Source organism: Podarcis vaucheri, assembly GCF_965113315.1.
Source record: "Podarcis vaucheri genome assembly, chromosome: 6".
Lineage (NCBI taxonomy): Eukaryota > Metazoa > Chordata > Lepidosauria > Squamata > Lacertidae > Podarcis > Podarcis vaucheri.
The window spans coordinates 60637319-60664294 of NC_138764.1; the positions used below are offsets into that span (position 1 = coordinate 60637319).

Genomic DNA, 26976 nt, shown 5'->3' on the forward strand with positions numbered 1-26976 from the left:
ACTGGATAAATGAACCGTTCAACAAGTCTTGAGTTGGAAACACAAAGCTGTATGCATGGATCAATCACAGGAAGGCAAATCAAAGCCACCACCCTGGTGAGAATAACGCAAGTGGGCAAAAGGAGACCTGTTCTCCAGATATATTACAGGTTTCGCTACATACTTCATTAGTCCGAAAAACCAGTCATACAAAACGGTTTGCTCAGGATAAAGAAAGTATTCACAGGCCAACTCAAGACCTATTGAAGAACATCTCATCCAGTTCAATCTTTGAAAAACAGCTTTGAAAAACGTTTTCATATTCTCTAGTGTGCTACCCTTGCCATTGTGGCAGCAGGGGGTTGCCATTCTGTGATTGGACTTGTTGAACTACTTGTTGAATGGTCTACTGTATGAGGGCAAGAATCTCACCTCTTGCTCCAGCCCTGCCCATCACTGCTATGTGGCCCCTAGGAGGTTGGCCATGAGAGACTGCAGGACTAGGGAATAGACCCTACTGAATTCAGCAAAGCTTACTTCTGAGTGAGCTTGGTTTACCTTGGGCTACAAGCCTTGGTAACTGTACACAGAGGACATTTACATTCACAGAGTCTTGGAAGGGGTGCACAGCTTTCACCCGTTTAGCCCTGCCTTCACTTCCATTTCCTTTCTCTGTTATTTCACCCGCCTTGGATGAGCCCCTTGGGACAGAAAATTGTCTTCATACACCATACACACAGATGAAACGACGTCAATAAGGTCATGTCACAATATGCCAAAGACCACCTCCTTCCCTCTTGGGTGTTAAGATCAGCAGGACTCCTCTTGACAGTTCCACCACCCTCAGAAGCTGAAAGAGGGCATTCTCTGTGGGAGCTCATAGGCTGTGGAATTCCTTCCCAAAAAGGTGTATCTAGCACAGAGGTAGGGAACTTAGGGCCCGGGGGCCAGATGCGGCCCAATTGCCTTCTCAATCTGGCCTGCGGATGGTCCGGGAATCAGCGTGTTTTTACATGAGTAGAATGTGTGCTTTTATTTAAAATGCATCTCTATTTGCGGGGCATAGGAATTTGTTTGTGTTTTTTTCCAAAATATAGTCCAGCCCACCACGTGGTCTGAGGGACAGTGGACTGGCCCATGGCTGAAAACGGTTGCTGATCCCTTCTAGCACCCTCACTGTACAGCTTTGATGATATACTAAAGATGTACCTCTTTGCCCTGGCCTTTGATACCCCAAATATGTATTTTGGGGAATCATTCTATTCCTGTGACTTGCTTCAACTGCTTTCAATACTGAATTTTAGATTGCTGCAATCTGCCCTGAAGCCTGCTGTTGAACACCAAGTAATACATTTAGTAATAATAATGTATTTCAATTACAGTGATATGTAGAGATACACACAGAAGAGAACATGAACCCTCTCACTGATTTTCATGGCCACTTCTGCTAGGTGCTCTTAAAAGGTAAAGGGACCCCTGACCATTAGGTCCAGTCATGGCCGACTCTGGGGTTCTGGCGCTCATCTCGCTTTATTGGCTGAGGGAGCTGGCGTACAGCTGGGTCATGTGGCCAGCATGAACAAGCCACTTCTGGTGAACCAGAGCAGAGCATGGAAACGCCATTTACCTTCCCGCCAGAGCAGTACCTATTTATCTACTTGCACTTTGATGTGCTTTCAAACTGCTAGGTTGGCAGGAGCAGGGACCGAGCAATGGGAGCTCACCCCGTCGCGGGGATTTGAACCGCTGACCTTCTGATCGGCAAGTCCTAGGCTCTGTGGTTTAACCCACAGCGCCACCCGCGTCCCTGCTAGGTGCTCTTACCTTTGACTAAATTATGAAAAACCATTCACCACTAAAAAGAGGGCTGGGAAACTGTTAAAACATGTCAACTTCAGAGTTATGAAGAAACATTACACTGGCATCCTAGAAGGTGATGTAACAGTGGGCGCCTTCTGTGCCAATTTTTAAACACCTGCTGAAAACCTTTCTATTCCACCAGGCCTATGCAGGCAATGAAGACTACATCCCTCACAATCGTGTTTTTTTAATTTCTTTTTGTTTTTAACTTTTTATGGCTTAGTTTTCTGTTTCTATATTGTTGGAAATGGCTGTGATATATTTTTATGATACATTGGCATATAAATATTTTCATAAATAAATCGATTAACTATTTCAGAACCTTGCAATAACCTGCCCACCCCAACCCAGTCCTGATAGCAAAATGCATTATTTCATTGTAACAGTTTCCAGTGAGGTAGACATGTCAGTCTGTTGTAGCAAACATAACAATGAGGCCTTCTTGCTTCATCAGATGCATAAAGTTGTTATTTTCAGTTGGCAGGTACTTGGGTATACAAAGAAGAAAGTAAACAGTGAGATTAAGTGGTAATGAAATGCAAAAAAAGAAGAAGCATGTGACAATTATATTAAAGCTTAAATGCAAGTTACATGAAAGGCACACATCAAGGATTCATTGACCACACTCATCTTCCAACTTGATATATGCTACAATGTCATCCCCACCCTTCGGCATTCTACATGGACAACTGGGCCAGTCTCTACAAATAAGAGTACCCTGGCACAAATCTTACATTCAGCAAGAAGTAGAATACAATGGTACCTCGGTTTAAGAAGAGTCCTGTTTAAGAACAATGCGGTTTACAAACTCCGCAAAACCAGAAATAGTGTCCTGGTTTGAGAACTTTACCTTGGTCTAAAAAAGGAATCCCAACAGTAGAAGGGCACCAGCGGTTGTAGGCCTCATTAGGGAAAGCACGCCTCGGTTTAAGAACGGACTTTCAGAACAGATTAAGTTTGTAAACCAAGACACCACTGTATTTCAACTGCTCAGGGCATTCTGCTGCTGTCCTGAAAAGTTGTTTTTAAACAAAGAGAGACTCCGGCATGAAACTGACTACAAGTTATCAAGAATTTCCATTCGATTATATTTTGCTTTAATAGGGACTGGGGCTTTCTGTCCCACTATGAATATCAATGATTGCATTATTACTGCTGATGTGAATTATCACTACTCTTATTTGACGTACATTTACTCTGAAGTGGAATTGTCATAGATAGTACTGTTTACATTTCATTGCCATTTGATCTCACTGTTTACATTCTTTTCACAACATCATCTAGCCCATGAAAGTTTTTGCCATAATACACTGTAGTACCGTGAGATCTTGTCTCTGTTTTATGCAAATACACGTGACTGAGATTCTTGCAAAATCAAAACAGAAACTGCAGAGATGAGGCCTATAATGGTTCAGTCCTATATAGGTCTACTCAGAAGTGAACCCCATTGAGTTCCTGGGAAATTCCTCCCAATATTTCACTATAAATAACATTACCAAGGAAAACAAAAAACATCAGACGTGATCACTATCAAATGACAATACAGTGGTACCTCGGGTTAAGTACTTAATTCGTTCCAGAGGTCCATTCTTAACCTGAAACTGTTCTTAACCTGAGGTACCACTTTAGCTAATGGGGCCTCCTGCTGCCGCCACGCCGCCGGAGCACGATTTCTGTTCTCATCCTGAAGCAAAGTTCTTAACCCGAGGTACTATTTCTGGGTTAGCGGAGTCTGTAATCTGAAGCGTCTGTAACCTGAAGCGTATGTAACCCGAGGTACCACTGTATGTGTTATTTTTCCATCAAAAATGACTGGCTTGGTATCTATACACACTGTGAGAGATACATGCTGAAGTTTAGGGAACAAATGTAATTTACCAAAATTCATTAAGGAACATTTGAGGAATGTCAATCCTCTCCATCCCACCAGTGCACTAACTCCTAGAGGACACCGCAGTTACCACATGGGAAGATTAAGATTGCATAAATACCATACATTTAAAACACATTACCCCACACAAGAATCCTGGGAACTGCAATTTACCCCTTCACAGACCCACAATATCCAGCACCTTTAATAAACTACAGTTCCCAGGATTCCTGGGGAGTGTGTGCATGCTTTAAATGGATGGTGTGTATGCAGCCTAAGGCATTGGTAAAGTCGTGTGTGGGTGGGTGTGGGTGTTATTTGCCACTATGCAATTACAATGTATCTATAAACATAAAAAACCCTTTAGAAAAATGAAAGCCTCTATATACAATTAAGAGTCATATAAAAGCACCCTTAAGGCACTATGTCAAAAATTGCATTTTTGTTTTGAACTAATATTATATTTTGAATATATATATAGCCCACTTTCCTATATCCCAACTTCTCTTGGAATTTCTGCTCATTTGAATAGTCAATTTCTTCTTTGGTTTTTCCAACAACTTCAATGTTCCCCCAATTCAAATAGGATTTCCCCCACTACCTTTTTCTGTACAGAAAGTTAGGACAACTTTATACCATAGTTAGTTAACACAGAATATTTATCTGACATTATCACTCAAAATGCCTACCAGAACAGAACGCCCTTCTCAAGTGCAAACTGTGTGTTAAACTGGAAGAAGAAGAAGAAGAAGAAGAAGAAGAAGAAGAAGAAGAAGGAGGTTATCATTTGTACCCCACCCATGTGACTGGGTTGCCCCAGCCACTCTGGGAGGCTGTGTTTTGCTGTTCCTAAAAAATCCAGTAGCAGCTATGCACATTCCAAAGAAGTCACCTTGTTACCTTCTAGGCAGCAAGTACCACTGAAACCAAAAGGGCCAATTATAAACATTATTACCTATTGAACCACTTCATGAACTGTTCCGTAACCAGTGCTTTTTTTTCTTAAAAAAATATTTAGGGGTACTCTCATTTTGACTCAAGAAAATCACCATTTTATAGTTCAAATCGGGGAAAATAAATACAGTAAATGGAAAAAAGTACAAAGATTCACAAAATGTTTAGGGGTATGCGTACCCCTGTGTCCCCCCAGAAAAAAGCACTGTCCGTAATCAATATGCATAGGAGCCAGTTGCAGAAGGGGCTGAATGTGTAACTTTTTCAAGTTCTTGGTCAAGTGAGTCAGCCATTTAAAACATGAAAAGAACAACCTTGGGGACCTTTCCCCCCACTTTATTATTACATATCCACACAATAAAAGTGCCACTGTTAAGACAAGCGTTAGGGTCAGACTGAGCTGTGGGTCCTGCCCCACCAGCTGCAGATCAATGGGGGGCGGGCGGCGAAACACAAGAGAAAGCTTAATCCACCTCACAATTCAAACTGTGGAGCAAGAGAAGCATTTGTTCCTCTTGCACGTTGACAGTGCTACACAAAGCAATCATGTAGCTGCCACGGGGGCACATTAATATAATGGCATTAGAAAAATGGGGAGGATGCACCCTCTCCTAGATCCTGCATCCTCAGGATCACACCCAGGCACTTAGTGGTTACAAGTGTCAGACCTGGAAGGCCAGGGCTCAAATCCCCACTTGATCATTACTCTGGAATAACTTGAGGTGCTGTGGTTTGCCAGCAGGGCCAGATTTAGGTTTGATGAGGCCCTATACTACTGAAGGTAATGGGGCCCTTTATATGTTCAGCTGTCCTTTGTCAACTACAAAATGTCACTGTTTTTTGTGTTGAATATATGCTATATCATAATTTATGGATCTAATAGGTATCTAAAGTAAGGTTACCAGACGTCCCCATTTCCCAGGGACAGTCCCTGGATTTACAAATCAGTACCCTGACAAAAAAAGGGATGCGGGTGGCGCTGTGGGTTAAACCCCAGAGCCTAGGACTTGCCGATCAGAAAGTCAGCGGTTTGAATCCCCACGGCGGGGTGAGCTCCCGTTGCTCGGTCCCGGCTCCGGCCAACCTAGCAGTTCGAAAGCACGTCAAAGTGCTTCTGGCGGGAAGGTAAACGGCGTTTCCGTGCGCTGCTCTGGTTCGCCAGAAGTGGCTTTGTCATGCTGGCCACATCACCTGGAAGCTGTACGCTGGCTCCCTCGGCCAATAAAGCGAGATGAGCGCTGCAACCCCAGAGTCAGTCACGACTGGACCTAAAGGTCAGGGGTCCCTTTACCTTTACCTTACCCTGACAAAATCCTATCATTCCTACTGAAGTTGAAAAGTGTCCCCGGATTCATTGGAAAAAAATCTGGTAACCTTAATCTAAAGCCATTTGAACATCACAAAATATGTATTTTATCAAAGTAATTGTTGAAGTATATTAATAGTGAAATAATTATGAAGCTCTTAACTTAAAATGATTGGGGGGCCCCCATTACTTACATCACAGGAGCCTACACAACACGAAACACTGTTGCTGTATGTAGGTTTTATTTTATTTGTTTTTTATCTTATAAAATGTACATCCAGGTTTTTTTTCCCCTTTAAATTTTTTGGGGGCCCTCAAGAGAGTGGGGCCCTAAGCTACAGCTTGTTTAACTGCAAATAGTACTAGTAATAATGATAGCCCACATGCATGCGGTGGATGAACACCCACACCCACACCCGCGCGCGCGCGAGAGAGATCGTATTCCGGATGTTTAAACCTTGCCAGATCTCAAGTAGCCGCGTCTAGGGGAAAGGGGGGGGGGGGAATCCAGGCGGAGAAGCCAGCTCCATTTCCCTGCAGTTGCAGCAGCAGCTCCCCGAGGCGCTGCTGACTCCGCATTTTTCGCTCAGCTCTATGCGCGCACGCGCGCCCCGCTAGCCGGCCGCAGCCGAGACCGCCGGTCGCTTCCTCGCGTCGGCGTGGCGCGCCCAGCAGTGCGGCTCCCGAGAAGCGACCTGGCCCGGGAGCGCGGGGTCCCTTTCCCCTCGCGGCCCCTCTCCACCGCCAAGCCAGGGGACCCGGCGGCGGCCGCCTCATCCCTCGCTCTCCCGCCTCTCGGGGACCTTTGGAGAATTATGTCCTTCCGCTGGGCTGAGGCGAGGCGAAGAAACGCCTCCGGCTCCGAGGAGCAGGCGCCAGCGGCACCCGCCGGACCCTTTTGCCGCCCCGTCCATCCTGCAGCCCCTGATATGTCCCCCGCCGCCCCGGACTTGCTTCCACTCACCCGCCTTCCCGCCGCGCCCCTTCCCTCCGGCGAGCTGTTCCTGGGGTTGCGCGGCGAGCTCGGGATGCGGCGCCGCTGCTAGCGCATCCTTCTCTGGCCGCCTTCCTGCTGCTTCTCGGCCGCTTCCTCCGCTGCGAGGAGGGGCGAGGCGAGAGGAGAGAAGGCGAAAGGAAGGCGGCAGGCAGCTGGCAAAGCGGCCGATACGCAGCTCCCTCTAGGGTTGCATCCTGGTAGCCGCGACATATCATATGTACTGTACAGTATTATTAAAAGACACAGAGAGAGAAGTAGAAAGGTCCGGAAAGAGTTTATTCCCACCCACCCCCTCCGCCAGATTTCCTGCAAAACCACCTCTGCGAAGGTTGATGTGAAATATTTGTTATAGGTGCGTCAGATGTTACTCAACGGGAGTTGCAACGTGATCTGACACAGGATTCCAACATTTGGTACTTGACATCCTCATCCTCATCATGCCGTTTAGCATTCATTCGTTCATTTCATTTATAGTCCACTTTTCCTTCAAAAAGGGATGCAGGTGGCGCTGTGGGTTAAACCACAGAACCTATGTCTTGCCGATCAGAAGGTCGGCGGTTCGAATCCCTGTGACGGGGTGAGCTCCCATTGCTCGGTCCCTGCTCCTGCCAACCTAGCAGTTCGAAAGCATGTCAAAGTGCAAGTAGATAAATAGGTACCGCTCCAGCGGGAAGGTAAACGGTGTTTCCGTGCGCTGCTCTGGTTCGCCAGAAGCGGCTTAGTCATGCTGGCCACATGACCTGGAAGCTGTACACCGGCTCCCTCGGCCAATAAAGCGAGATGAGCGCCGCAACCCCAGAGTCGGCCATGACTGGACTTAATGGTCAGGGGTCCCTTTACCTTTCCTTCAGAGAGCTGAAGCTTGCACACGTGAGTCTCCCCCTCCTCACAAGCTTGTGAGGCAGGTTAGGCTAAGAGGGAGTGACTGGTCCAAGGTCACCCAGTGAGCTAAATGGATGCCCTGTGATTTGGACCCTATGCACACTCACCACCTGAAACCCCAAAAACAGCAATTTAACATGAATTTTACTACCTAATGAGACCACTGACCGATAAAACGAAAGCAATAATCAATGTACAGTGGTACCTTGGGTTACATACGCTTCAGGTTACAGACTCCGCTAACCCAGAAATATTACCTTGGGTTAAGAACTTTGCTTCAGGATAAGAACAGAAATTGTATTCTGGTGGCGCGGCGGCAGCAGGAGGCCCCATTAGCTAAAGTGGTGCTTCAGGTTAAGAACAGTTTCAGGTTAAGAACGGACCTCCAGAACGAATTAAGTACGTAACCAGAGGTACCACTGTACTGTACCATAAAATAAAACAGTAGGCTGCTTCCCCCGAGGGGGCAGTGATGGGGGCAGGGTGGGCGGGTGCACAGTTCTCTTTCCTCCCCCCCCCAAGCCAGACCTTTCTCTCCGCCCCCCCCCAAAGCAGCTATCTCTCTTTCCTCAAACCAGCTAGGCTGCGGAGCTCTTCTCAGAACACTGCAATCACAATAAAGGTAAAGGTAAAGGTACCCCTGCCCGAACGGGCCAGTCTTGACAGACTCTGGGGTTTGTGCGCCCATCTCACATCTATTGGCCGGGGGCCAGCGCTGTCCGGAGACACTTCCGGGTCACGTGGCCAGCGTGACAACGCTGCTCTGGCGAGCCAGAGCCGCACACGGAACGCCGTTTACCTTCCCGCTGGTAAGCGGTACCTATTTATCTACTTGCCCCCGGGGGTGCTTTCGAACTGCTAGGTTGGCAGGCGCTGGGACCGAGCAGCGGGAGCGCACCCCGCCGCGGGGATTCGAACCGCCGACCTTTCGATCGGCAAGCCCTAGGCGCTGAGGCTTTAGCCCACAGCGCCACCCGTGTCCCATTACAATTACAATGGGGGGACGCAAATTAGCAGCACAACAGTAAAAACGGGAGCTCAGGACACAAAACAGAGCATATTCGACTTCCGAGGCAAAGTTCACAAACCGGAACACCTACTTGCGGGTTTGCAGCGTTTAAATTCCATGTTGTTTGTGAACTAAGCTGTTCAAAAACTGAGGTACCACTGTATAGGTGAATCTAAAAAGCCCGGGACACAAATTTTCACAGCCCTCTAGCAGCTATGATGGCTAATTTAACAGTAGTAATGTATTTAGCATAGCATTAACTCTGGAAGTGTATACTCAGTTCTGACCAAACTAAGCCTCCTAGAGCAAAATATACAGGTTAAAAAGAACTGCCATTTTTCATCTGCAGGATGTAAGCAGAAGGTCCTGGGTTCAATCCCTGACATTTCCTGGCATTGGGAGACACTCCTCTCTGAAATTCTGGAGAACTGCTGTCAGTCAGTGTAGACAATACTGATCCAGGTGGACCAAGAGTCTGACTTTTTATAGGGCAGTTTTCTATGTTCTAATGCACGTTTTCCAGAAAACACAATTATAAATTATTCCTGTCCTAGTTGAAAGTGTGAGTCGTGTTACTGTTTTGCATAGGAGACAAAATATTTTGTACCCAGCACTGTTTGGTCTTGGCTACAAAATGAAATTCTGTTTTAACCATGTTTGAATGCTGGAAATGGATCGAAGCACATTGATCTTTGCAAAACACGCACACGCTCAGCATAATTTAACATGCTCTGTACTCGCACTTAGTGCGAGCCACTGCCAGTAAGAACAGACACTATTAGGCTAGATGGACAAATAGCCTCATCTGGTATAAGGCAGGTTCCTCTGTTTCAATTGAACCACCTTTCCCTGATTGTAGCGTTGTTCAAATGTTACTGGTTTGCTCTGAGAGTTATAACTTGGGCCCAGTGCCCTGAGACTTTTTACAGATAATAAAAATGTTTGGAGCTGTAGACCTGCACAGAGATCCCCAAAGAGCTCTTATTCCATTCCTGGCCATCTTTTAATCTGTTAATTTGTTGTTGTTAGCTGAGCCAGGAGAGCAAAAGGTGAACTCTGGATTGCAAAACCACTGGGTGATCTCTCTTGTGTCTCCGCCCCTTCCAAGAATTCTAGAATCCTCAGAAGATTCTGAGCAGTTGGCTTTTCAATTTGAAGCTCTGATTCCAATCTGTTGAGACGAGCAGCCACCTTTGGGTGCCAGAGCAGAGTTAGCCTGCAGAAGACCAAAAACCGATGGATACTCTCACAGCTTCCTCTGTTTCCAGCAGGCCCTGGGTGCTCCAGTTCTTCAGAAACCTCTTTGGGAGCGGCAGGCATGTCACACAAGAGGGGCAGAGACCCAAGGCAAAAGACGAAGATAATGCCAAGAGTGAACTCCTGGACTCTCCTCTGCCCGAAAATGGGCATGAAGCAACCTTGCCAGGCCAAGAGCCTGATGCCACCAAGACTTCTCCCAGTGAGATCTGTGGGGGGTTGATGGGCAGCTGCCCTGAAGAGCTATCGTTGCTGAAGGAATTAAGTCTGGGAGACACTACCCCTACGAATGAGAACAAACTGCCCGCTTCATTTCACTCGGCTAGGATGGAGATGGGAGACTCAGATGGCTTTGCTAACCCCATGATAAGTGGCTTGGACAAGGACCCATGTGAGAAAGTTCCTGTCACGGGAGAGAAGGAAGAAGAATCTGATGACAGGGAGACGGTGGGAAAGTGAGTGTCACCAACGTTGAGGCCAAGTCTCAGCACACAGAACAGTGTTTAAAACTTTCAGGGTGGTATTCAGCTAAGTTTTTCTCGGAGTAGACCCATTGAAATTAATGATCATGACTAAAATCCTCTTCGAGTAAAACTCAGTTATTTCTAATAGGATTTAACATCCGTTCAGATTGCTTCCCATACAGGAATGTGTGAAAATATATGGGCAAATATTGCAAAGCCCTTCACAAAAACCACTTGTGTTAATTGGCTTCTGGCTGTATTACATGGGTACTAATTAGGAATGGAATTGCTCATTGACTGTTCCGGCTGTTCTTGGCTTCAAAAGGCCGAACACTTAATTTTGTGCTAAACTTTCCATGAGGTTGATTATCACACACTGAGTTGAGATACGTGGGGCTTTGCCTTGCTAACTGAAGTTCACTGTATGAGATGTTAACCATAAAAACGCATGTGGAAGGAAGGGTTACAACAGTTGGCAGCCAACCAGAATTTCACAAGCCTGACTTGTTATCATTTAGACTGGCTGCCAACAGCAGAGGATGCAAAGTCAGAAAAAATGCAGCAGAGCTTGATTTAGCACATCTGTGTGTCTGCAGGCACAATAATATGAATCCATGTGAACTCTGTTGTTAGATGGAGATCTGCTTTTGCTGCCTTGCAGATGAACTCAATACTCTTCCCCTCAGCTGAGCGATTGTCTGCTACCTTCTTCCAGGTTGTTCAAATCCTATGGAGACAGGCTGAAAGTAAGGCCTTTGGACAGAAAAAGGAACATCTCCGTTACAAAAAAACAAACCACTTTGCACATGCTCCACCTCCAACACATTTTACTCTGAAGTTGTTTTTCGAGGGGAAAGCCCTTTCATCATCTTAAGAGGAAAATGGAGATCTGGACATGCTCAGAAGCGCTTGGCTGGAGGTGTCTGGATTTTTGAGAACAAAATTTGCAATCCTAGAGTTGCACTTAAAACCTCCCATCTGTGTATAATGAATAATCATTAACGGTTAATAATTCAATTTTAAGTAGAGGTATTTGCATAAGCAGTGCTGCCATGAATAATTCTTAATGTAAGATTTCCATGTGAAGAGGTTTCCATAATCTGTTATTACGAACCACAGATTATCATGGAGACTAACTACCTGGGTCTTTTAGATACAGACTGAAGGCTTTGTTCATGCAGTCAACTAAAGGGCTTGACTTAGAGACAGGCCTCATTCCAGGAAATTCTCTCTTAAAATTTTAATCCCCTCAACATCATTGCTTTTATTCACTACAGTAAATCCACCTGTCTGTGGCAATGTAGCAATTATCATTGCTGATAAAGATATGGCGTTTGGGTGTAGATATTAGGGTGGGAAGAAAAAAAATGATGAATGAAGCACCGATGTGGATGTCCCCTTCTTCTATGCAATAATTGTGTGTTTGACTTTAGGGATGAATTTCCCCAGGTCCTATGTGCAGATGATGGAGTTGCCATGTCTGCTGGATCCATGACTGATGTTAAAGGCTGTAGCGCTGAAGAGGAAAGAGAGCATCTACTGAAAGGTGAGGGCTGGAAGAAGATTCCCACTCACCCATATGGCAGCTGCTGTCCAACAGTACCTTTACCCCACCCCCCAAGCTGTCATGACTTGATTGCTTTCATACTATTCAATACCAGATGTCTGAGGTTTGAGACATGTATTTCAAGCAAGCAGGAGGCAAACCTTACAATCAGGAACACCCAGTATTATGTCAGATGGCCCATTAAAGATGGGTAAGAACTACAGCTGCAGTTCTTATTAGTTGATTCCATTGAATTATATTGCGCACAGGCTGTAGTCACACCAGTAGATGCTGGTCCAGTGGGTCAAACATTGCAGGTGTCCAGATAGCTCTGAGAGAGAAGATTTCACTGACAAAGGTTGAGAGCAGGCTGAAGCCTTTTATGCAGGCATAGGCAAACTCGGCCCTCCAGATGGTTTGGGACTACGACTCCCATGAACCCTAGCTAACAGGACCAGTGGTCAGGGATGATGGGAAGTGTAGTCCCAAAATATCTGGCGGGCCGAGTTTGCCTATGCCTGGTTTTATGTTTCCAGACTACCTCCTCCAGGCTCTCCTCACTTGTGGGGAAATTCAATCAATCAATCATTCTATATGTATGCCGCCTTTCCTAAGTTAAAACAATGCCCAAGGTGGCTTACAACATATTAAAAGTTAAATAACTACAAGCATAACAAAACCCCACCCCAGTGTAATGTATCTTATCTTACACCACTGATCTGGAGAGGTACTATGGGAGGCATTTGTTTTCTCAGACTGTGAGGATTTGGGCCCTGGCTCTACAGGCTTTAGTAGACTAAGAGATTCTTCTGGAGACTCCTGTCTCACAGCCTCAAGCCTAGTGGTCTCCTGATCTGCAGCAGCCAGTTCAGAGCCCTGCTTCTTGACCCGATTCCTTAGCTGGTGCCTGTGCAGCCTCAAGGTCTGTGGCTGAATTGCTGCTGGATTTAGAGGGCATCACAACCCACCCTGGTTATATGGAGAGACTTCATGAGTTGGTGACGTGGCTTTTCTTTTAAACAGAAGATGTACAAGAAGGGGAACCTCCAAAAGCAGACCTCTCTCCATGGAACAGACTCCTCAATATGTACAAGCAGCGCCGGTGGCTTCCTGCTTCTAAAGGGGTAAATATGCGACAGGGAGTTGTTTTGGGGTTTTTTCCCTCCCTCTCTGCAAGTGGCATTTTTATATCGTAAGCAAGGATAAATATGTGATTTCCATCAGAAGAGTGAAGGTAACAAAATTGCATTGTGAGCTGGCCTCTAGAATCCCCTCTAGAAAGCAATGTGAATTTGCTTTGCTTAAAAATCAAAAGATAGGTGGGATTTGAGAGTATCTATGCTAGCTGCCAGTGCCACATATTTATTTTTATTATTTGTTTAAATATAACACCCCACCTTTTCATCTATCAGCCCACAAGCTAGCTCACAATAGCTATTATCATCCGGTGAAAATGTTAAGAATGAAAAAGGAACAATACAGCAGTAGGAATCAGTAGATCTAGTAGCAATCAAGACAATAACCAGCAAAATGGCAAGCAACAATACTTGACTTGCAAATGGAAAATATCAAGGATATATCTTGATATTGCAAGTGGTAGCTCCTCCATCAAGAAACTGTGTCCAGACAGGGACAGTTGTCATGCCTGTGATCTTGTGGTGCTCAATAAATGTTAAATTATAACAGCAGACATCTTAGAGATACTTAAGAAACCCTTGAAATAGGGTATGGCAAAATAATTCAGGGCCAGCAGTCATAGCCCTTCAGCAATAGCCCACTTCATCAGCTGCATTAAGTGCTATTATTTGTTGGCAGATATATACCCGGGTGTGGGGGGATGACAACCGATTAACAGTGGAATAAAAGACCATGAAATGCAAGAGATGTACAGCATGTGACATTTCTATGCAGAGTTCAAATGTATGGATGTAATCCCAGCGACCTCATTTTAGCAGTGCTAATTTAACACCCATATTGGAAGGGAGACCTTGATTCAGACTGAGTCCTAAACAAATGCAATCAAATACACTGATTAGCTCCGCATTAATTTAAATTCTAGTTTCACACTGGAGACTCGTTTTAAAGTTGTTGTTGTTGTTGACATATCAGGAGCTGAGTGTCCTAAAACTAAGATAGAGACTTAACATCAGCATCTGACTTCCTTGGGTAGCTGCGTGCTAAAGTCTGTCTTCCTTAGGCCCCCTCAAGAGCATTGCTCTGGTAACTGCAATTTGGTTGCCATCAGTGGCGGGTTTAGGAGCACAACTGGTTTGCCCACACTGGGCACTGAACTGAGAGGGCACTGGAGGCGGCACCACAACCATGACTTAGAACAGAAGGTGAGAGGCAATGAGGTGCATGTGCCAAATTTTGGTGTTGCACTGGGCGGCACTGAAATTTGAAAGCCCAAAGTCTGTCACTGGTGACATCCCTTATATTACTTTTCCCACAATGCCCTGGACATGTTTCAGTCCAAGCAAGCAAAAATCAAGAGTGGAAACTATTTCTCATTGCTACCATCACCATGCTTGGAAAATCTGTTCTGTCAGTTTCTGCCTGTGAGTCAGCTGTTACATGCCAGCATCACATGACAATAAACCTAAACAGCATTTTTAAGCATTCAAATAGCTTTGTATACATTATCTCAGTAAGCTTACAATAACGCTGAAAAGTAGGGCAACCTTTATGCCCTCATATTGTGGGTGTGGAGGGCAAGATCTGAAAGACAGTAGCATGCCTAAGGCCACCTCAGAGCTGAGGTGAAGACGGGGGATTTCCCAGCTGCCTGTTTTCTTAACCACTGTACCAACACAACGCCTCTGCCCATAAAAACAGCAAGTAGCTCCAGCCAAAGCAATGGCTTTTGCACATGTTTCTCTTTCAATCCTTACCACACAGATAAGCAAGCGCTTGTGCAAAGGGCTTAATCATGCCTATTTTTAGTAACATGTTTTGCAGCCACATGGAAATGGCTTCATAAGCATCTTTTTGCACCATATACATTGCCCTCAACACCGTTAGTGCCTAATGATTGGGAGTGCTTACATAGCTGGGTATTGCAGCAGAATTACAGTAGGTAGTAGTCAGTTACCATAATTATTCGTAATTTTAGCTCTTCTGTTCCTTGGCGCATTGGCTTTCCAACCAGAGGGAAAGGGGAAGTTTCATATAACAGCCCACAAGACTTAGCACAAGCCTAACCAGGTCTACTCAGAGGAACTGGGCATGGAGGAAAGGGTTAATTTCCTTCATGGGCACAAATCACCTTGTGTATGAGATAAGCAAGCAGGTGCAGGTCAGCAAAGCTGGTTGTTATGGCTGTGACCCAGTGCTGTCTATATAAGTGAGCAAGGCACGTCAGCTCATTAGTCAGTCAGTGAGCCTTTCTGTGAGTTGGAGTCTGTGTTATGTCTTAAAGTTGGAGCAACAGAGATACTTTGTCCTTATCTGTATCTGTATCTGTTTCTGTATCTGTACAGCGGTACCTCAGGTTAAGAACTTACCGTAATTTGTTCTGGAGGTCTGTTCTTAACCTGAAACTGTTCTTAACCTGAAGCACCACTTTAGCTAATGGGGCCTCCTGCTGCAGTTGCGTCACCACTGCGCGGTTTCTGTTCTCATCCTGAAGCAAAGTTCACTGTATCTGTATCTGTAACTCTGTATCGCCACCAAGGACTGTATTACTGAAGTCTAATCTTCTACAGCAGTAAACTATTTTTGCATCTTAACCTGGCCCTGTGGGGTGAATGGAACTGAGGACAACTTCCAGTACATGGGTATCTCGCCTCAGATTCCCACCACAAACCTGGCCTTCTGGTAGTGAAGTTGTTGAAACTTACTGGAAGTGGGAGGGGCAAGGTGAAGGGGGGGGGGCTGTGTTATGCCAGCACATTGGTGGAGCCAATCTGGTACTCCCACCGGTGCACCCACACAGGGTGTCTGTCTGCTCTTTTTATCCTGTTTTATATTTTCCGGCTGTTTACTTCCCCCTCCCCTTCTGGGTTGAACACATGTAGGATATATTGGTGGCCATTCTTCTGGCAGAGCAGTGGCACATCATCTTCCTTAGCATACAGTGGTACCTTAGGTTACAGATACTTCAGGTTACAGACGCTTCAGGTTACAGACTCCGCTAACCCAGAAATAGTACCTTGGGTTAAGAACTTTGCTTTAAGATAAGAACAGAAATCGTGCGGCAGCGGGAGGCCCCATTAGCTAAAGTGGTACCTCAGGTTAAGAACAGTTTCAGGTTGAGAACGGACCTCCAGATTAAGTTCTTAACCTCAGGTACCATTGTAATAGGTGCATAGGGTTGCTGTGTTAGGCTGCAATCCTAAACATACATGCTAACATACATACTAAACACAGTGGTCTTCCGCAGAAATGTGCAGAACAGTCCTAAGCATGTTTATTCAGAAATAATTCTCACCAATTTCGATGGAGCTTCTTCCCACAAGAAGGATTTCCTTCTTATGCAGGCATGTCTTTCTGTCAGATGCTTGTTTCTTTCCATTTTAATCTTGTAAGTTTTTGGTCATTTCATTTTTGCAACAGTCCATGACTAATATCAATAAAATTGAACTGCACTCATGCAGTCCCAATAGAATCAGATTTCAAACATCCATAATTGTTCAAAATCAAAATTACATTCTTGGTCCACTTGTGAAATAATATAATACAGGTATTTATGCAATTTCAGAAACCTTTCTATAATTGGATATTAAAACTAAATTCCACTTCATCTGGCCACATCTTCTGAATATGTTTTTTAATATATATATATATATATATGCACCATCTTCAGGATATTCCAGTACAACCAGTTGTTGAAGATGATCTAATGGTATATGGAATTGCAACACCCAGACCTCATGTCACCCTATCAAATTCCTCTGCAGTTTGCAGTGCTTGTGGGTAAGTTTTTTGTGGTGCTCTTCATCCCCCAAATTCTGAAACATTGAGTGGTCATACTCATTGAGTGGTCAGACATTGATGGTCCCCAAATACCAAACTTTGTGCAATGTGATGTTGAAATGTAGAATGTAACAAATGAGAATGAGCAACAAAAGATTGTGGGGTGCCTCTGGCCCCTAAGCAGAGGTTCCAGCTAGGACAATGATGGACCACCAGATTTGTATTCTAAAGAGGGTTCTTCAGCTCTTCACTAAGCCAACTGGAGTTGATAAATGAAAATGAATTGTCAGGTGGAGTGCTGGGAACAACTTTGGATAGTACCACATGTGACCACTAGATGTCACTGTCCAATTTAGAACAAATTTACCGGGCTAAAGTGTGTACTGTATCCAATAGTGGCTGTAAAGGCATTAAAATGCATTACAGTACTTGGATTAAAAGAAAACACCCTGGTTTAAGGGGCAATAATTTGGAATGGAGAATTTATAGTGAGTCACCCTGATACAGAGTCCTTAATTTACGGAGTATTTAAAAATACTTTCTCTTTCTTAATCTGCTGTAAGGATTATAATTAGATATATACGATTGTACATTTTAAATCTGCAATTTGTTGGTGTTGAATATATAAATGTAAATGTGTATGAACGTGAAAGAAATCTTAGTAAAAACCAACCGTGGTGGTGGCAAATCTTTTTGACAAATATGCCATAGGTGAAGTCCAAAGTCTTAGAGAGTGCCACCCTAGTATGTACACATTCCATATTCCTCATCCTGTGCCTTTGTGTGAGTCTGCTGAGCTGGGGAACAAGGAGCAGTTGACTGTGTAGCAGGGGGCAGGGAGGGAAAATGTGGCTCATAATTAATATGCTATAGCCCCAAGCCTCTCTTATTTGTGCTGCCTGTAACACTTGTGTCAAAGGCTGGCTATCCATGATATATTATAGAACTACAGAAAAAGTGAAGGACTTAATAGGACATCCTCAGGCCTTCCTAAATTTATTTTCTTACACAGAATATGCACAGTTATTGCTGAGGATCCAGTTGACCTATTCAAAAGCACTGCTGTGGGAATTCAGCCCCCCCCCCAATAATATAAATTAAAACTATCCCACCTGTATTGAAATTAAAGGCATCACCACTCTCCTCTTACCCATAGCAATGACTTGTTGTTGTTGTTGTTTAGTCGTTTAGTCGTGTCCGACTCTTCGTGACCCCATGGACCAGAGCACGCCAGGCACTTCTGTCCTCCACTGCCTCCCGCAGTTTGATCAAACTCATGCTGGTAGCTTCAAGAACACCATCCAACCATCTCATTCTCTGTCGTCCCCTTCTCCTTGTGCCCTCCATCTTTCCCAACATCAGGGTCTTTTCCAGGGAGTCTGGAAAAGTATTGGAGCCTCAGCTTCACGATCTGTCCTTCCAGTGAGCGCTCAGGGCTGATTTCCTTCAGAATGGAGAGGTTTGATCTTCTTGCAGTCCATGGGACTCTCAAGAGTCTCCTCCAGCACCATAATTCAAAAGCATCAATTCTTCGGCAATCAGCCTTCTTTATGGTCCAGCTCTCACTTCCATACATCACTACTGGGAAAACCATGGCTTTTACTATACGGACCTTTGTTGGCAAGGTGATGTCTCTGCTTTTTAAGATGTTGTCTAGGTTTGCCATCGCCTTTCTCCCAAGGAGCAGGCGTCTTTTAATTTCGTGACTGCTGTCACCATCTGCACTGATCATGGAGCCCAAGAAAGTAAAATCTCTCACTGCCTCCATTTCTTCCCCTTCTATTTGCCAGGAGGTGATGGGCCCAGTGGCCATGATCTTCGTTTTTTTGATGTTGAGCTTCAGACCATATTTTGCGCTCTCCTCTTTCACACTCATTAAAAGGTTCTTTAATTCCTCTCCACTTTCTGCCATCAAGGTTGTGTCATCTGCATATCTGAGGTTGTTGATATTTCTTCCGGCAATCTTAATTCCGGCTTGGGATTCATCCAGCCCAGCCTTTCGCATGATGAATTCTGCATATAAGTTAAATAAGCAGGGAGACAATATACAGCCTTGCCGTACTCCTTTCCCAATTTGGAACCAATCAGTTGTTCCATATCCAGTTCTAACTGTAGCTTCTTGTCCCACATAGAGATTTCTCAGGAGACAGATGAGGTGATCAGGCACTCCCATTTCTTTAAGGACTTGCCATAGTTTGCTGTGGTCAACACAGTCAAAGGCTTTTGCATAGTCAATGAAGCAGAAGTAGATGTCTTTCTGGAACTCTCTAGCTTTCTCCATAATCCAGCGCATGTTTGCAATTTGGTCTCTGGTTCCTCTGCTTCTTCTAAATCCAGCGGTCCACATACTGCTTGAGCCTTCCTTGTAGAATTTTAAGCATAACCTTGCTAGCGTGTGAAATGAGTGCAATTGTGCGGTAGTTGGAGCATTCTTTGGCACTGCCTTTCTTTGGGATTGGGATGTAGACTGATCTTCTCCAATCCTCTGGCCACTGCTGAGTTTTCCAAACTTGCTGGCATATTGAGTGTAGCACCTTAACAGCATCATCTTTTAAAATGTTAAACAGTTCAGCTGGAATACCATCACTTCCACTGGCCTTGTTATTTGCAGTGCTTTCTAAGGCCCATTTGACTTCACTCTCCAGGATGTCTGGCTCAAGGTCAGCAACCACACTACCTGGGGTGTACGAGACATCCATATCTTTCTGGTATAATTCCTCTGTGTATTCTTGCCACCTCTTCTTGATGTCTTCTGCTTCAGTTAGGTCTTTACCACTTTTGTCCTTTATTATGGTAATCTTTGTGCGAAATGTTCCTTTCATATTTCCGATTTTCTTGAACAGATCTCTGGTTCTTCCCATTCTGTTGCTTTCCTCTATTTCTTTGCATTGCTCGTTTAAGAAGGCCTTCTTGTCTCTCCTTGCTATTCTTTGGAAATCTGCATTCAATTTCTTGTATCTTTCATTATCTCCCTCGCATTTTGCTTGCCTTCTCTCCCCCGCTATTTGTAAGGCCTCGTTGGACAGCCACTTTGCTTTCTTGCATTTCTTTTTCATTGGGATGGTTTTAGTTGCTGCCTCCTGTATAATGTTGCGAGCCTCCACCCATAGTTCTTCAGGCACTCTGTCCAGCAAATCTAAATCCTTAAACCTGTTCCTCACTTCCACTGTGTATTCATAAGGGATTTGGTTTAGATTGTATCTTACCTGTCCAGTGGTTTTTCCTACTTTCTTCAGTTTAAGCTTGAATTTTGCTATAAGAAGCTGATGATCTGAGCCACAGTCAGCTCCAGGTCTTGTTTTTGCAGACTGTATAGAGCTTCTCCATCTTTGGCTGCAGAGAATATAATCAATCTGATTTCGATGTTGCCCATCTGGGGATGTCCATGTGTAGAGTCGTCTCTTGTGTTGTTGGAAAAGCGTGTTTGTGATGACCAGCTTGTTCTCTTGGCAGAATTCTATTAGCCTTTGCCCTGCTTCGTTTTGATCTCCAAGGCCAAACTTGCCAGTTGTTCCTTTTATCTCTTGACTCCCTACTTTAGCATTCCAATCCCCTATAATGAGCAGAACATCCTTCTTTGGTGTCACTTCTATAAGGTCTTGTAAGTCTTCATAGAATTGGTCAATTTCAGTTTCTTCAGCACCAGTAGTTGGTGCATAAACTTGGATTACTGTGATGTTAAAAGGTCTGCCTTGGATTCGTATCGAGATCATTCTATCATTTTTGAGACTGCATCCCAGTACAGCTTTTGCCACTCTTTTGTTGACTATGAGGGCCACTCCATTTCTTTTACGGGTTTCTTGCCCACAGTAGTAGATATGATAGTCATCCGAACTGAATTCGCCCATTCCCGTCCATTTTAGCTCACTGATGCCCAGGATGTCAATATTTATTCTCGCCATCTCATTTTTGACCACATCCAACTTACCCAGGTTCATTGTTCTTACATTCCAGGTTCCTATGCAATATTTTTCTTTACAGCATTGGACTTTCCTTTCGCTTCCATGCATATCCGCAACTGAGCGTCCTTTCGGCTTTGGCCCAGCCGCTTCATCAGCTCTGGATCTACTTGTACTTGTCCTCCGCTCTTCCCCAGTAGCATGTTGGACACCTTCCGACCTGAGGGGCTCATCTTCCAGCGTCATAACTTTTATATGCCTGTTGTCTTTGTCCATGGAGTTTTCTTGGCAGGGATACTGGAGTGGCTTGCCGGTTCCTACTCCAGGTGGATCACGTTTGGTCAAAACTCTCCACTATGACCTGTTCATCTTGGGTGCCCTGCTCGGCGTAGTTCATAGCTTCTCTGAGTTCTTCAAGCCCCTTCGCCACACAGCAAGGCAGTGATCCATGAAGGGGATAGCAATGACTCACCATTTTGTAAATCTTTAAAAACTATTTCCTTTTAAGTATAACATTGATCTACACCAACAGTAGCATTCATAAATGCTCTGTTTCTGTTAAAAAGCAAACAGATGATCCTCTCACAAACTTGGAGTCCACCTTTTGTGCAATTAAAAAAATACGGTTGGATCACTATGATCGTTGGATAAATAGTGGTACAGAACTTTAAGAACAGGAACAACAACTGATCACTGATCACCCGGATAAACTTTAATCTGCCTTTAATTGGCCTCTAGAAGTGCTACAGATGTGATGAACAGATGATTACCTTGAACTCTCATTACATCTCTGTTTTAATGAGCATTGAAGTACCTACTGATAAGGTACTGTGCTGGATCCTTTTGAGGGCAATTCATAATAGTATAACAGTTGTCCTTTAGAGAGCAGTGCAGTAAATTAATTTGAAAGCTGCACATGAAGTTTAATCTGTTATAAACTTCTTGTTGTTTTTAAAATAAAGCCAGTGATACTTGGAGCCCTGAGACTGACTTTTGCTTGGTATACTTTGTAGAAGCTATTTTATTTATAGCATTCAGATTTTAGAGAAAGGAATGAGAATGGCTATTCAGATTCTGACATTGACCCAAGCTATGACCTTAGGGCAGTCACATTTGTTTATTTAAATAAGAGCATTTATAAACAACTTAATATTTTTTAAAAAAATCCCTAAGTGGTGTACAACATAAAAACAATAAACAATATCATGAAAACAAAAATACAACACAAACCCAATAAAACAGATATACAAAATGTGTAAAAGCAGGAATTTTGGAGATTCTACAAATAGAAACATGATCCAATCTTAAGGGTCCAGGAAAACCTAGGCAGGAAGATGCAGTGGCGTAGCGTGGGGGGTGCAGGGGGGGGCCCGGCCGCACCGGGCGCAACATCTGGGGGTTAGGGTTAGGGGGCGCAAATCCACGGGTTAGGGGGCGCAAATTACTTGCCTTGCCCCGGGTGCTGACAACCCACGCTACGCCACTGGGAAGATGTCTTTATGAGACATTTAAAGCAACTGATGGTTGCAATATCAATTTTGGGGTCACTGCCATTGGCTATTCTGTAGCTTGTAGAGTTTCCCCAGCTCTCTCTACTTAAGGCCTAACTGGTAAAATGAGAACAGTCAAGATTTTACTAGGTTCCATCAGTGCTAGCAATGCTTCTAATCTAACTTTGTCTCTCCCTGCTCCAATGCAATCTAGGCTTCCTGAGAATGAAGATGGAGAAGGGGCTGGTGACTGTGAGACAGCACTCAGAGGTCCAGGAAGAAATGATGCTGGTAGTCTGGAGCAGCCTAAGGTGTTGTAGATGCTAATATAGTCTGGGAGGGAATGGAGGCTCATAGCACTTTCCAACATTTCTAACTTTTTGTCTTTAAAGTGCTATAGGATTGTCTTTTTTGCTGAACCAGCAAAAGAGAGGGCTCCCCTCTTCTAGTTCTCTAGTGAGAATGACAGGATCATGGTACTCACAGGCGAACCAGGAATCACCTCCATTTCCCTCCTGACAGAGGCTCTGAGCTTTTAACTGCTACATGATGGGCAGAAATTCAACAGCTGCGGCTTCTGAGCACTACTTCATTGCCATGCCATCAAGGATGGCACCTGTTGAATTTCTGCATGCGATACAGCTGTTGCAGACAAATAACCTTTATTGGGGAGGGGGAAAGTCCACAACCCCAACCTCATCAACTGTAACTGTGAATGTAGACAACAACTTTACTTGCAGATGGTAAATTGAATCTCTGAAAGGGTCATGCCTTGATCTTCATGGATGCTGAATTCACTGGGGTTTTCTTTCAATCAGCAGTCAGGACAATGGACTGAGCTCCTTGAGTTTTTTCTTGGTTATTAATTAATGGAGCATCATCTTACATGTCTGCATTAGCAGGGAGAAGAGGGTAGGGTAAGATAAAGGACCAGTGTGGAGCAGTGGCTAGTGTGTAAAAAACCCAAGTTTAAATTACTGCTAGGCTATAAAACTGTCTGGGTGAACATGGACTGGCATTAGCACATGGCATCCTCAGGCATCTGGCCAGCTACTGATGCCCACCCTCTTTTTGTCTGGTGCTCTGATCAACACCAGGTGGCTGGGATTGAGAGCCACCATTTAAATTTCCCACAATGCCCCACAACAATTGGGTATATTTTGGAAATCAAAATGGCAGCTTCCAACCTCACAGCACTGATTGAAGCTGTTACTGCTATCCACCATGGCTGTTGTTTCCAGAGCTCACCAACATTGAAGGAGACCTACCACTGACAGAGGAAGGGACCACCAAGGAACCCTTTACCAAGGGGTCTTTCAAGCTTAGAGCTGGCTCTGCTTTTGATAAGTATTCTCAAATATTCTTCAGGATGACTGTGAGCTCACAAGGAGAATGCAGGATTCAAATGTAGGATATCAGTGGCAATGGAACTTCAGAGTGATCACTGGTATGCCTTTGTAACATTTTTCTTTCTTTCCACCCTTGTTAGAATGTGAACTGAGGAAACACTGTTGGAGTCGCTTTGCGTCTGCCAACTTCACCCTTCTCCACTTTGCTTGCTGGGAGGAAGAAGGTCTACTAAGGATTGTTATTTGTAACCCACCAGGACTGTTTAAAATTTCTTTCTTTCTTTCTTTCTTTCTTTCTTTCTTTCTTTCTTTCTTTCTTTCTTTCTTTCTTTCTTGTGTATAGCTGTTGCCCACTTTCCCCTGTGCTCCCCTTACAAATCCACCAGATGTGTTCGTAGTATATATTTCAGGTTGATGAACTGCTCTTCCACCTCATTAAAGTTTTCCTGTGAATTCATATCTTTTTTGTGTGCTTTTAATGTCACACATGACAAAGCAAGACATCTCTTGAGGCTTCATGAAACACAGAAGGCTCATTCAGACTTCTGCTTGTCTCGCCACTTTCCCCTTGGAAAACCAAATACTAACTGCTGAATCAGAACAAATGTCAATCGGGTTGTCCGTGGACTGATGTTTACTCTGATACAGTGTTAAAGAGCTGGTTTTCCCAGGGAAATCAGTGGGGCAAACAGAAAACCACTTGGATCTGTGCTTTCTAGGCACAGGACAAGCTGAAGGGTGAACTATGTATGGGAAATCAACATAAATATTGACCTCAATACCCAACAAAATCTGAGTTTTTAGACCTATGCATTCTCTTGCTCACTGTTTCTTCGAGGTGTAAAGCATCAAATGCCATAAGCCATTGTTGACTATCAGTGATAGATGCTGACAAACATAAAGCATTCAAATAAATGATTGGAAACAAATATTAAGATCAAATATTGGAATATATAAAGTACTGATGCTAAGCTGAATATCTACCAAATATTTGGCACACACATGTGCAGAGAAAAACTTTTGAGGATCATTAGGGAAAGGGCAAATTCTCTTCAGCTCCACTTATTCCATCATTTCTAGTATTTTAACTTTTTGGGTCAGGCAACTGAGGTCTTGTACTTCAATGTACTCTGGGTCCCTCCAGACCTTTTCATTATGCATTCATGATGATTCCTACTCATGAGGATATCAAGGTGGTCATACACAATCCCAAATTCAATACTGTTTGTGTGTGCAAAAATGTTGGATGGTCACATGCATATCCCATAACTTCCTGGTGAAATCCCGTAATTATATATACCACAAATGTTCTGGTTTATCTTTTTCCCATTTTTGTTTGACGATAGCCCCTCCAGAAAGCAATAACGTGGCAGCATCAGAGATGCAACATGGAACAAACTAAGAACAAATTCACCATAAATGCACTATTATTGAGTCAAGAACAGATTGCAGAAAAAACAATAAAACACTAGTCTGGAGGGGCTTTCTATTATTCAACTCTTGATTGGCAGCTACGCTCCAGAGTCACAGAAAGAGATCTTTCCTAGTTCTAAAACCTGAAAACCTTTGTTCCTGCCTCTGTTTCAGAGTGTGGATTTGGACTAGGAAATGGATCTTGCTGTTCTCTTTATACCTTCAGCCTCTTGTAAGAGGTGAACTGTAGGCTAGCCCTTGGCATTTTTAACCACAGACTGTGAGAATTGAGCCGGAATAGTTCTGGCAGCCCAAGGCCCCTGCTAATCTGGGAATTCTATGAGAGGAAACCCACACCCTGCAAACCTGCCAGACGACAAAGCCTTCTTCATACATGTTGACTCCCAGGGGATTGCAAAATAGAGCAGTTACTATTTTTGTACAGGTTTTATTGATTACTTTTCAGGATCTGCAGTTGCTTTGCCCTTAGCTTTGCAGCGTAAGTATGGCTGGCACCCAGAATACGGCTAATGTGTCTATTTCACAAAAGCACATAGTTTGTGGGCTAATCATCTTAAGTGCCATCACTTGTCTCCAAGATATATGCAAAAGCATCTGACTACTGCTGCTACCTATTTTGATTCTTGTGTCTCAGAAGACTCTCCTCAATATTGTACATGGTTTCTTTAGTTAGACACCAGGCTCAATAATAAGAATTTAAGGAATTATGGAATATTCTTTTCTATATTTGTTATATATGGGGTGTATGGGGTGTTAGGAGAGGTAAGGTAAAGATAAAGGACCCCTAGATGGTTAAGTCCAGTCAAATTTGACTATGGGGTGCTGTGCTCATCTCCCCTTTCAGGCTGAGGGAGCTGGTGTTTGTCCGCAGACAAGTTTACGGATCATGACTAAACTGAGTAGTACCTCTGCTGAGGTACCTGTTGTGCACCTTCTTGTGTACTTTGTCTACCTTTGGTCTCCACCATATGTGATGAGCGCAAAGACACTTTTTCCTCTCTCGCCATTGGGCCCACTCTCACTTAGAGAATTTGCCCCCACCTCACTGAAGAACCCTTAACCCGAAGGTTTCTTTTCCTTTCCTCTTAAAATTCTAACCCAGAGTATCCTGCAGGGGAGCTTTGTGAGGGGATATTTAGTAAGTTGGAGTCTCAGACAGGTTTTCGTTAAATAAACAATAAAGATTTATTTAAGGCAAGATAGCATGTAACACAAATGGATTAAACTTAGGTTACTTCAGGCATACAGTACAATTACACTTTAATTCTTCCTCAGTTGTTTTTGCGTTATAGGTTTGGTTCCTTTATACGGTGATACTTTCTTTCAATTATCCTCTCCCTTTAACAATCCTGCTCCTGAGGTTCCTTAAGCAATAGACCCAAGGGCTCTCCACACCCCCTCCCTTCACTGGGTTTGGGAGTTTCTTCTTTTCCTTAGAAGAATCTCCCCTCCATACTAGATTTGAGTACCAAGTAGGCTGTTCCTTTCTAGCTCCTACTTCTCCTGGCTCAACCTCTGCCTCCCAGTAAAATTCCGGTCTATTCCTCCTACAGGACAGCACACGCCGTCCTTCACAGTACACTCAGAATGGAAGTTGTTTTTCCCCAGAACCAACTCTCGAATTCACTCTTTCTACCTCAACCTGTCTCCCTACCTATCTCTCGACCTCTCCAACCTCTATTCCAACCCACTCACCCAACCTTACCTAACCTAACCATCTCTCAAATCCTCTCCCTTTAAACTCTCCCTCCTGGAACAATGGCCAG

General features: G+C 44.1%; 2 protein-coding genes across 4 annotated transcripts in view; one reads left to right on the forward strand and one right to left on the reverse strand.

Annotated features, from left to right (window-relative positions):
- The window catches only part of BAK1 (BCL2 antagonist/killer 1), a 40150-nt gene extending 33019 nt beyond the window's left edge, over positions 1-7131 (reverse strand). For 2 of the 3 annotated variants that reach the window (XR_014220850.1, XM_082227134.1), the window contains exon 1: positions 6934-7107. The gene's annotated coding sequence lies outside the window, so the exon portion shown is untranslated. Of the gene's footprint in view, positions 1-6933 lie in introns of all 3 variants that reach the window. The other variant, XM_082227135.1, reaches the window with a different exon arrangement.
- Positions 7132-9999: 2868 nt separating this feature from the next.
- Positions 10000-24233, forward strand: LOC309535493 (uncharacterized protein). The gene is made up of 6 exons (XM_082228596.1): positions 10000-10569; positions 12012-12124; positions 13148-13248; positions 16929-17038; positions 22642-22738; positions 23917-24233. The coding sequence occupies exons 1-6, from the start codon at positions 10094-10096 to the stop codon at positions 23926-23928; spliced, it is 909 nt and encodes a 302-aa protein (XP_082084722.1). The 5' UTR covers positions 10000-10093; the 3' UTR covers positions 23929-24233.
- Positions 24234-26976: the final 2743 nt, after the last annotated feature.

What these genes read in the sequence shown, in the direction of transcription:
- LOC309535493 (XM_082228596.1), top strand. Translation starts at nt 10,094, where the DNA reads ATGGATACTCTCACAGCTTCCTCTGTTTCCAGCAGGCCCTGGGTGCTC. An exon ending in GGCTTCCTGCTTCTAAAGGG is followed by an intron (nt 13,249 to 16,928) that starts GTAAATATGCGA and finishes CACCATCTTCAG; the next exon opens with GATATTCCAGTACAACCAGT. An exon ending in GCAGTTTGCAGTGCTTGTGG is followed by an intron (nt 17,039 to 22,641) that starts GTAAGTTTTTTG and finishes AATGCAATCTAG; the next exon opens with GCTTCCTGAGAATGAAGATG.